Source organism: Lagenorhynchus albirostris, chromosome X (assembly GCF_949774975.1).
Source record: "Lagenorhynchus albirostris chromosome X, mLagAlb1.1, whole genome shotgun sequence".
Classification (NCBI taxonomy): domain Eukaryota; kingdom Metazoa; phylum Chordata; class Mammalia; order Artiodactyla; family Delphinidae; genus Lagenorhynchus; species Lagenorhynchus albirostris.
The window spans coordinates 128,736,634-128,749,004 of NC_083116.1; the positions used below are offsets into that span (position 1 = coordinate 128,736,634).

General features: G+C 40.1%; 1 protein-coding gene across 4 annotated transcripts in view; it reads left to right on the forward strand.

Annotated features, from left to right (window-relative positions):
• Positions 1-6,199, forward strand: part of NLGN4X (neuroligin 4 X-linked) — a 275,127-nt gene extending 268,928 nt beyond the window's left edge. For all 4 annotated transcript variants that reach the window (XM_060137207.1, XM_060137208.1, XM_060137209.1 and 1 more), the window contains one exon: positions 4,222-6,199. In XM_060137207.1, coding sequence (XP_059993190.1) covers positions 4,222-5,071 — 850 coding nt within the window. In that variant the 3' untranslated portion in view covers positions 5,072-6,199. The remainder of the gene's footprint in view (positions 1-4,221) is intronic.
• The last annotated feature ends 6,172 nt before the right edge of the window (positions 6,200-12,371 follow it).

Below are 12,371 nucleotides of genomic sequence, written 5' to 3' on the forward strand. Positions count from 1 at the left end.
GACGTTGCTAGGAGACTGTTTCAATAATCCAGGTGAGAAGACTAACCCAAAACAGCGCTGGGAAAGGACAGTGAAGCCAGGACATTAAGTATTAGGCTAGAAGTAAGGCTACTTGGAGAGTTTTGATAAATGAGAAGTTATGTCTGGGAAAAATTAAAACTAATCCCAAGGTTTAGGAATGATTACACAGATTTAAACTCTTTGTCACATCCAACCTCTTTGGGAATAGGTGGGAAGGCGTTGGTCCTGGCCACTCAGTAGAAATCAGGTGCCCATTGATCAAGGACCAATGCAATTTGGGTTCTGTGTGAGGAGAGGTGGATAAAATGGGTAGAATTAGGGTCTCTACAGAAGATATGGCTGTGAACAGTACCTTCACCATTCTGTATGGAAGGCCGCGGAGGCTCTTGGAATTCAGGGATGGGAAGGCTGTTGGCCGATAAGCCAATATATATTATGTAAGAAGAGCAACATATATATTCCAATATGTCGAAGTAGAGTTGTATAGGTCGAGTGGGTGGGATGACGTATTTTTCATTGGTTTTCAGATTCCATCTCTACTTTTGATTTTGCTCATATCTTGTGATTGATTTATATTTCAACTTTTGCTCAATCTTTGCAAAAAATCAGGAAACAGACAGGAAAGATGGGCTAGATAGAGTTGCAGTCAAAGCCTGGTTTTGAAAGTGACGTTTATTGCCCCAAAGTATTTTAAGCTCAGTGAAGGAACACCTCTACCGGTTGTATAGGACGGACTGAACACATACTTCTTGGTGCAGGGGGTAGTTTTCTTCTTAGAGGTCTAGGGACAAATGGTCAACCACGACATTGTTTTAGGGGTAAGGAAAACCTTATACCATCCAAAGGAGCATATCAGAGGGTTCACTGGTATTTTTAAAGGAATCATGTTACCCATCTCTCACAAATAAGATGAACCACAAGACCTTGGAGACGCATTTAACCCTCCACTTCTAAGATGATATCGCAAATGAAATATGACAGGTGAAAATGTATGTTTAGGTGACGAGGAGTATGGGTAGGTGTTGAGGTTTTTACTAGAGAAAGAAGGTGTGTCTGTTTCATTCTCTCCTTAATCATTATCATCTTGAACTTTACTCATGGGAATTAGAAGACGCCATGTGCTGAAGCAAAGTCTAAACAACAAGGCAGTGGTATCCCACATAGAGATCTTACTGTCTTTGGGGTGTTTGACAAGGGGAAATGATGAGCCTTCATAAGCGCCGTGAGTTTATCTTGGTTTAAGGCTTCTGACTGTGCATCTCCCAGAACTTTGATAGGTTGTATCGGCCTAAAGCATACTTACCGGATTTTCAAAATCCTCTATTCTCTGAGAACAAAATAAATGTGTTTCCCTACCTTTCAAATGTACACCGAATTCCATAAAAAAAAATCGACAAATATCCTACATGAAAAGACACTCTTTCCTAGATGCCCTCTCTTCAGTAAAAGGTCAGTACAACTAAAAGACCCAATTCCGTGAAATCAGATCAATGCGAACATAGTAGGAATCCTCGCTCCCTTTCGTTGCTTTTAGAACGATAAAAATCGATGACAAATTTCTCCATGACAGATTCCAGTTAAATAGGAATTTTCCAACAATGTATTTCAGAAGACTCAAATAAAAAAACATGAGGTGCTATATTAAATCCAACAGTTTTCGAAAACATATAAGAATATAAAAATGAATTAAAAGCAGATTATTTTAAAGTATATAAATGTTTATAAATGAACACATAAATAAGAAAGCTCATAGTATTAAGACCTATAATTTTTTATATTTTATCATCTCACTCATAAGAGCACAGCAGTGAGTGTGTACTCAGTTACGTAGTAAAATTTCGTTGTCCTGCATACCACATATATAATCATATCTACGATCATATATATACCTATGCATCTATATATATATGTCTGTGTGTGTGTATAGTATGCAGTATGTACTGTTGTATACAGTATACTTTTATACAGTATATACTGTACCCAGTGTATAATATAATGTATGCACTGTGGTATACAGTATACTTTGATACAGCATATACTATATACAGTATATAGTGTACCATATATGCTATGATATACATAGTATACTTTTATACATTGTATACTATATACAGTATACAGTGTACCATATATACTGTGGTATACAGTGGTATATACTATACACAGTGTATAGTATACTTTGATATAGCATATACTATATACAGTATATACTGTACCATGTATGCTATGATGTACACAGTATACTTTTAAACAGTATATACTGTATATAATTAACAGTGTACCATATATACAGTATATTGTTATGCAGCGTACACGATATCTAGTATATTAGTGTACCATGTATACTGGTATACAGTATACTTTTATGTAGCATATACTATGTAGAATGTATAGTATTAGGTATATTCTGTGGCTGTATACAGTATGTTATTTATAGTCCTCTCTCGCTAGCAATCTGTAGGTATTCTAATTTATGCATTGCAGAGAGGGATACTGTTTATTGAGCTCTTACTACATGCCAGGAATATTGTAGTTATTATTTAACCTTTCTCACTTCCTTTCCATCCCAGTATTCTTGTCCACTTTATAGACGAGGAAGATGAGGCTAAGAGAGGCTTAAGGATTTGCTCAAGATTTCACAGCTTGTAAAGAGGGAGAGATGCAGAACTTAATGTATGGAAATGATTTTGACAGCCTCAGACTGAGGGCTAAAGTCCTTCCTTTGGCAGATGCATCTGTTGGTCAAGTGCATCGTTTGCATCCTGCACACTACTTGGGAATGTCTGTAGTCTTTAGGTCTTCCAGGGGGACCTTCTGGTTCCCCAGGCTTCTGATACATGAGCAAACAGGCAGTGGCTGAAGGCAGCTTCATAAAAGTGTTACCTGGAAAATAGAAGTTAGAGCACCTGGAGCAATAGGTCTAAGCAAACTGGGTCTGCACATCATGTCTGAATGTTCAGTGCCAACTAGGTGGCATTATATCATGCATGATCTCAAATTTTCCAAACCAGTACACATTAAGATGAAACCTGTTTTACAGCTCACTTTACCAAGCCTAAAAAAACTGGAAGAAATGAGAATATGATGTGTTTGCGGGGCGGGGGGAGGTTGTTTGTTATCTTAAAAGAGCTAGTTGCAAAGATGTTTCAAGTACCATGTTTTGTGGAGAATCTTTCCATTTTGGTGATTCTCCTTCTGCCTGTGTCCACTTATGTAAATCATAGGAGACTTCTTAGGTTCATAGTTGCCATGCACACTTGAAATCTATAAAAAACCCCTCAATTTCTTGCATCGTGTGGTACTTTTCCTAAAATCCTTAACTCTGCATATCTAAAAGCACCGTCTGACCAAACTTCTTAAATCAACGGAATGTTGTTTGATCTTTACGTGACTCAGTCTTCAGAAGGTTTCCAAGTACATACATACTTCTCCTTCTGAGAGAGAGCGAACAATTGATGCATAATTCTATTTATTAACATCTTGTAATTACAAAAGCCAGTTTTTATTTGATTTTTAACATACATTTTAGTTGTAACCACAGTATCTATTCATTTACCTAAGAAGCAATTCTTGAGGAAGAAAGAGAATGGCACAAATTTTGGACCATAGCCTCTAACTCAGGATTTCTCAGCCTCAATACTACTGACACCTGGGACCAGATACTTCTCTGCTGTGGAGGGGCTGTCCTGTGCCCTGGAGCATATTTAACAGTCACCCTGGCATCTACCCATTCATGGCACCACCCTTCACTTATAACAACCGAAAAACATCTCCAGATGTTACCAGATGCCCTCTTGGGGGCAAATCTCCCTGGTTGAGATTTCTGACTCAAAAGTAGTTAAACTTAAAAAAAAAAAAAAAAAAGTAGTTAAACTTGAAATGCAAGACACATTTTTGGTTTCCTTCTTTATCATGGAAGATAATTGGATGCATTTAAAAAATGGAGGAGTGTTATGAAAATGCTATCATACTGCCATCAGGAATTATTTTTAAAATAAAGGTAAGGGAATTTTAAAGAAAAGGCAAAATGGTAGCGCGTCGGGATTGAAACACCATGTATTTGTTGCTACTTGAGTACTTTGTGCATATCAATAAACACATGAGATTATCTGGTTGTAATTTCATTGTATTTGATTAAAATTTACTTGGGAAATGTGGAAGAGTGTGACCTTTCTCTTTTTTTCTCCCTTCTGTCCCCAGTGATCCTAATCAGCCCGTTCCTCAGGACACCAAGTTCATTCACACAAAACCCAATCGCTTTGAGGAAGTGGCCTGGTCCAAGTATAACCCCAAAGACCAGCTCTATCTGCATATTGGCTTGAAACCCAGAGTGAGGGACCATTACCGAGCCACAAAAGTGGCTTTCTGGTTGGAACTCGTGCCTCACTTGCACAACCTGAATGAGATATTCCAGTATGTGTCCACAACCACAAAGGTTCCTCCTCCGGACATGACCTCCTTTCCCTACGGAACTCGGCGATCTCCTGCCAAGATATGGCCCACGACCAAACGCCCGGCGATCACTCCCGCCAACAACCCCAAACACTCCAAGGACCCTCATAAAACGGGGCCTGAGGACACCACCGTCCTCATCGAAACCAAACGGGATTATTCCACTGAGTTGAGCGTCACCATTGCCGTGGGGGCATCCTTACTCTTCCTTAACATCTTGGCGTTCGCAGCGCTGTACTATAAGAAGGACAAGAGGCGCCATGAGACACACAGGCGCCCCAGTCCCCAGAGAAATACCACAAATGACATCGCTCACATCCAGAACGAAGAGATCATGTCCCTGCAGATGAAACAGCTGGAGCATGATCACGAGTGTGAGTCCCTGCAGGCTCATGACACGCTGAGGCTCACCTGCCCTCCAGACTACACCCTCACGCTGCGCAGGTCCCCCGATGACATCCCACTTATGACACCAAATACCATCACTATGATTCCCAACACACTGACGGGGATGCAGCCTTTGCACACGTTCAATACCTTCAGTGGAGGACAAAACAGTACAAATTTACCCCACGGGCATTCAACCACTAGAGTATAGCTTTGCCGTCTTCTTCCCCTCCCTTTCTGCCTCCCCTCAGCCACATCGAAGAGAGAAAGAAAGAAGCAACATCTCCAAACAAGGAATGTTTGGCTTAAGACAAAACAAAACAAAACAAAAAGCAAAAGGGCAGCCACTGTGTCCTTGCAGACCCTTTCCATTGGCATTTCCCAGTACAATGAGATCAACTTCTGACCCTACGAAATGTGAAACGTATACATTGCTGTTACAATACTGCTTTAAGATCTCCACCATCTGGCAAACTTTAGTGCAACTAGGACATCGAAGTTTCAAGGACCTGGATGTTTCCAGTGTGACCACAGAAGCTGAAACTTCTGAAACTCAACCAAGGACACTTTTTTTTTTTTAATTACAATTGAAATAAATAAATAAAAGTTCTTTTTGTGCCATATGACAGATGGCTCTACTTAAGTGAAGAAAGAATCTATGGGCTTTTACCCAGCATATGGAGGTGTAATCCAGAGAGAAGGAAAAGTAGAATTTTATTATTAAAATAAAAGAACTGACTATGCAGTTACATACGTAGAGTTCTGTGCAAAGAGATGTTTTGCCAGCCTGAACTCTATTTAAGAAACTTTGTAAAAATAAAAATAAAAAAATGTATATAGCCATGCGTTTAAACAAACACACACCGAGAGAAAAACAAACAAAAACAACAACAAAAAAAGCTTTTATTGGTGTTTTCAGTTTGAAAGAGCTTTTAGCAAGATTGTGCTTTCCATTGTGGTCTGTATGTATATAAATCGATATATACATTAGTCATATCACCTCTGTCTCCTCCAGGACAAAGGAGGATTTTCTTCTTAATTCCTTGTGGCCAACAGACATGGGGTTTTCTAACGTGTTTTATTTGTAGGAGGATGTGATTGTCACACAGTGGACCTAGACCGTCTGTTCGACTAGGCCCTCTCTCCCCTTCTTGGGCTGGAAAGTGCATGCGACAGCATTCTTAGGAGACCGTTATTTTTAGGAAAACTTTTATTTTTGTGTGTTAAGGCTTCATGAAGTTGCAACCCCAGGATGGATCCCCAGCGTGGAGCCTATTTAAAGCTTGTTGAATTAGAAACACGCACGCACATGCAGAGTGACCGCGGGGGAGAAACAGAATACAAGTCTCGTTCTGTAGTTCTGGTTCTTTGAATCTGTTGAGGAAGAGTTGCTTCCCATCCCAGGGTCCTGCCAAAAAGGAAAAGAAAGCTTGTCTTTGGTAGGGCCAAGCTCTGCTGAGTCAATACAGCTCTGTACTCCCGAGCAGCTGCAGAAGGGTTTGGCTGATGAAATACCTGCTCAGCTTAGCTAATCAGATTGAAAGAGGGCATGTGTCTTTCCTTTCTGTTTAAGCAGTAAGTCCCTTATTTATCAGTAAGCAGGGATTTTTATTTTTTATATCATTTATGGGATAAAACATATGCTTGTCTGAAACTATTACCATTTGTGGATTTGTGTATCGGTCACTGATCCAGGAGTATTACAGAGAGAAAACAAACAAAAGGATAGAACATTCAAAGTGCTTTGCATGGGTTTTCCGGGAAGTTAGGATGGCTTCACTGTCAAGATAACACACAGAAATATTCAGTCATTTTAAATTGGCGAGACAGGGATGAGAAGTTTGTCCCTCTGACACTTTGTCATTTTCTCATCGTCCTTTTAATTTTCCTTAAGGAATCTTTTGCAAGTGTCCTAAAGTGGAAGGAAAAAGAATAGTAACCATGGTGACTTTATGTTTTGTCTTTCAAAAGTTATCGCGACACCAGGAAATAGTAGCCAAAGATATTTGAAGATGTCTCTGGGCATGGTTCTCATGGAAACCCAGCACTATATGTCTTTGCCAAGGTGGACATTCTCCACAAAGATAGTCCAAATTCCTTGTCTCTTTGTATAATCTTTAATTATTGAACCCCTGAACTAAAACTGTAGCAATGTCTATCAAAGTGTTTGAAAATGCCCCCCCCCCTAGAAAAAGAGAGTTCTTTTAAGAATGCATACAGATCGTCCAATAAATTCTGTTGTTCATCTTGGTTTAAAGTTAAGAGTGATTCTCTGTGTATACATATGTGAACTATAACCCCAACTTCGCAAAGAGTGAAACATCACTCCTGCAGCTAGAGGTGTCATGGGTACGATTTTTGTTCATCATTTTTGAAAGCTATTGTCAGGCCATTTCTGCAAGCTGTGTATCACCCCAGCTAAGCTACGACGAATAGGCTCTCCAGGAAACTACAAAGGACGTGATGCTTGGCACCGATGTGGGTCCGGTATGTTTGTAATGTGAATTCCAGTATTTGTTTAGTATTTCCAATTGTCTTCTGCTAGCAATATGCACAGTAATGTATCAGGCTTGTGACATTTGGATAAGGAAAAAAAAAAAAGAGTTCTTGTTAAGTGAATAACTTTAGCTTTTACAAAGGATTATGATCAAAAGCAATTGAATACACCTTAAATGATATTTCTACATGGAAAGAAGTTATAGAATCTTCATAGAGTTCTATGAGAATAAAATATACTTGCTGTCTATAAAAAAGAGAAAAAAGAAAAGAAAAAAAAGACGTAAGTTAGAAAAAAACTTTCCTAGGCTTTTATCCTTGACCTTCACTGGTACGCAGGGTTTAATGGTTTCTTGGATTATTATTTTGCGATTTTGTTTTTGATTTTGCCTTACGTAATGATAGAAGATATATATGGCTGGACACATATGTATAAACTTTTCAGCAGCATTTTTAATAATAAAATATCACAGTATTTTCTAATGCTTTGTGCAAATAATTACGCGTCCATTCTTTCTTTGTAGGTGGCCTATCATATTTATTTATTTTTCCTTCTTTAGATGTCTTTTTCACTTTAAAAACTAAGCGATACATCTGACTTAGGTGGTAAACGGCACACTCCGTTGGTAATAGATCAGTTTCTTGTGGTTCGTCCTCATGAACAGGTTTTGTGTCCCCGCTAGGGATTTTCTTCCGGCCCGACATTGGAGAAAGGCACTCTGGTTGGTGAAACTCATAACAAGAGGATGTTTCCTGAAATGGAAGCCACTGCTGCTTCTTATGTTGCTGGGTTTTGAGTTGTGTTTGTTGTCATGCCTTAAATCTTTCTAGTAGCCTTATTTGAGTAAATCTCTGACAGCAAGAAATTCATTTGAATACAACTGGAGAGGCAGAAAATTACTACCATACTGATGCGACCTAACTTGTCCAGTCCTCACATGCACCTGGTCATTCCTTATCTTAACAGTCACGATAGCCCTAAGGGGCAGGCACCTGTATTACTTCTAGTTTAGAACTGAAGATGTTGAGAATCAGAAACATTAAGGTACAAGGCAGCAGCAGAACTCAGATTCAAAGGAAGATCGTGTGTTCAGAGCCCAAACTCTTGGCCAGTGAAGGATGCAGCAGAAATTTCTAGCTCAAGTTCATGAATGTCATGATAATATTAGCTAATTATCAGGTAAAGGAAAACAGCAAAGACTGTGACTGCTGTCTTCGAACTCTGAATTCTTTTTTACATGTTGGGCTCAGGTCGTTTGCTGAATGTGGCGTACACAGGATATATATATACACACATATATACACATATACATACACATTTATGTATTACATACAAATAAATATTTTAATATATTGTGTATTTATAATTGAATTTTAATAAACATATATTTATAAAGTTTATATTTACATACATATATAATAACTATACTATATGAAACATATACATTTGTATATAAAATAATATAATATCATACCATATGTGTGATATATGTAATATATATTTTATATATTTAAAACATACATTTTATATTACACATATATTGCAGATATGTATATATATCATGTTATATATACGTATTATAATTCTAGTGTATACGAGTTATATTATCTAATACAAAATATGTGTTTACATATAAGTAAATAAGTAACTATTTTATAAATATGTAAATAATATTTCATGAATACATAAACATGTCCTATCTATTTAATGGAAAAGCCATTTTCGTGGATTTAAGATTAGATCTCTAGCCAATTTTTGAAATAGGGGAGTCATTCCTTTTTTCACCATTTGATGCATTCTGAATGGCCATTCTGAATAACTCAACGAATGGTAAAAACGTATGCATTCCTTCATTCATCTGTTCTTTCTGCAAATGTTTACCAAGCTTCTCCATCACCCCAGCTCTGTGCTGGGGCTTCTGTTAAAAATGAAAGAAGCAGCTCTCTCCATCCTAGGACTCCAAGCGGAGAGCAGGGAAGTACAGCCAGGAAGCAGCAGGAGGTGCTGGAGATGGTACCCAGGGTGCCAGTGGGAGTCTAGACAGACCCTAACCTCGTCTGCAAGGGGTGGGCAGTGCTCTGTAGGAAGCTACCCCAAACCACATCCCTCCAAGTATGTGGGCATCCACGCAGAGGAACCAATGATGGTGGATGCTTCGGGAGGGCAGAGCTCACACCCTCAAAGTGAGAAGACTCGGCGAGTTTGGGGAACTATGGCTTTTTTCTGTCCTAGCTGAAAACTAGAAGGTGTCACCGGGAAAGGTGTGGGGAAGGAGGGGAGTAGCATCCAGCTGATAACACGCCTCAAGTCACAAGGCATGCCGTGTGCACCTTGTCCTGAATTCAAGCAGCAGACGGTAAAAGATGGCGCCAAAGTGGTGTAAGCATATTTGCGTTTTTTTGTTTGTTTGTTTTTTGCGGTACGCGGGCCTCTCACTGTTGCAGTCTCTCCCGTCGCGGAGCACAGGTTCCGGACGCGCAGGCTCAGCGGCCATGGCTCACGGGCCCAGCCGCTCCGCGGCATGGGGGATCTTCCCGGACCGGGGCACAAACCCGCGTCCCCTGCATCGGCAGGCGGACTCTCAACCACTGCGCCACCAGGGAAGCCCATATTTGCGATTCTTATCAGTGCTTCTCAAACGTTGTTCCAAGGATGTGCTGACATCAGGCTACAGGGCGGGTTCTGATCCAGCAGGGATTGCGTGGGCTGGAGTCTCTGCATCTCCAACAAGCCTGCAAAATGATGCCAGTGTTTCTGGTTCCCAATTATCCCCAACTCTTTTGGGGAGCAAGATTCGAGAGTGTTCCCTCCAGAAGCAGTTGTGGGGATGGTGTGAATGTGGTGGGATGGCGCTGGGTGCAGTGAAAGCAGCTGAGTAAGCAGATAGAGCAGCCTGTTTGATAAATTAATTACTATCATCCTGTCAGGGGAGGTGGGGACACAGTAGGAATGATAAACCCAAAAAACAGGTAGATAGATAGATAGATAGATAGATAGATAGATAGATTGATTGAATAGATGATTGATGGACAGATATAAAGGATGAGCAGTTGGATGAATGGATGGATACAGATACATAGATTGTAGATAGATAAACAGATGAATGCTAGATGGATAATGATTTATTAATATAGAGACAGATATGGATGGATGGATACATAACACACAGATAGTTGGTAGAGATGATAGATGTGAGTAGGTAGGTAGGTAGATATAAATAGATGATAGTTGAGATAGATGATAGGTAGATGGATAGATAGATGGAAAGAAAGAAGGAGTGAGGGATGGAAGGGAAGGAAGGAAGGAAGAGAGGAAGAAAGATGGGATAGGTAGGTAGGTAGGTAGATAGATAGATAGATAGATGGATAGATAGATAGATGGATAGATAGATGGAATAGTTTTAGAGTTGCATGTTCCAGAAGTGATAAAGCACCACCATCAGAGATGACCAAGCCCATCTTGGTGGAGTTGAGTAACTTACACGCAAGGATGGTGAGTCATCTGGGTCATTTTTCGTGGTTGCACACTGTCCTTGTTTCCATCTTATCCCCACATGCTTGCGGACGACTTTTATCTCCTGGTACCTCAAATTATTTTTATGCAGTGGGGCCCACCCCACTTAGCCATTATCAGGCTAGTTACTAGCAGTCAGATGGCAGAGGTGTTTTTTCTTTCCCACTTCCTCCAAATGTATTCATCACCTCTTTTCTGGGCTGCCTGATTAGAAAAAAAATAAAAAATTAGATTCTGCTAAGGGAGGAAAGTGGTACTTTCTCTGCAGGTTCTTATTATCTTATTTAAAGAAATGGATATATAGGGGCTCCCCTGGTAGTGCAGCGGTTAAGAATCCACCTGCCAATGCAGGGAACACGGGTTCGAACCCTGGTCTGGGAAGATCCCACATGCCGCGGAGCAACTAAGCCCATGTGCCGCAACTACTGAGGCTGCGCTCTAGAGCCCACGAGCCACAACTACTGAGCCCATATGCCACAACTACTGAAGCCCGCGCGCCTAGAGCCCGTGCTCCACAACGAAGAGCAGCCCCCGCTTGCCGCAACTAGAGAAACCCCGCATGCAGCAACGAAGACCCAACGCAGCCAAAACTAAATAAGTAAAATAAATAAATTTTTTAAAAAGAAATGGATATATAGAGAACGGTCTTTTACATGTCTACCTTTCTATAAGGTGACTATCAGCCCAAATACTTGCAAAACCTACAAATAACTGTGTTTTCTCAAGGCAAGAGCTTTAGGGAAAACAGGGGAGATTGAGGGCTCTTCCACATTTAGCTGAAAGGGAGGTCTTCAGACTAGTTCCTAAGGTCATTAGCTTCTAATAGGATGGGACTGAGAGCTGCTGGAAACAGGAGAATGTCCACGGGGTTCAGCTGGGAGAAGCCCAGAAAGGAAAATTATTCTAAGCGCTTCGTCCCAGGGACCAGTAGAGAACTGTGCACTTGGGTGTTTCCACTGATGTAGGAGGGAAACGGGGAGATGAATTTCTGGAGCCCCGAAATACAGCCCTAAAAAATGTCCCATAAAACTGGGAATTTAGATGGTGCCTCATTCCAAATATTAGAAGCATTTTTACGCTTCAGTGGTAACATCTGTCAAATCTTTACGATTTGTTTATGAACACAGCTTGAAAACAGATATCTCAAGGCATTCCGTATTATTGAATTTTAGGTATTGTCAGGGTTTATCTTAGGGGTTGTTTAGGTATTATTTTAGCTGTTACATTGACAATGTTGAAATTACTTTTTCCAAATTATAATGACAGCCAAAATATTTAACACTTCCGGAGGATATGCACCACTTACAGAGAAACTCTTACAGCAAAAGTGCTTAGAGATGTTTTAAATTATTGGGTCAACGGTTTAAAGAGCAATTACAGGCAGACCTCATTTTATTGCACAAATTGAGGGTTTGCGGCGACCCTGCCTATCACTGTCTATAAGTCTATAGACAGTCTGTAACTCTATCAGTGTCGTTTTTCCAACTGCATTTGCTCACTT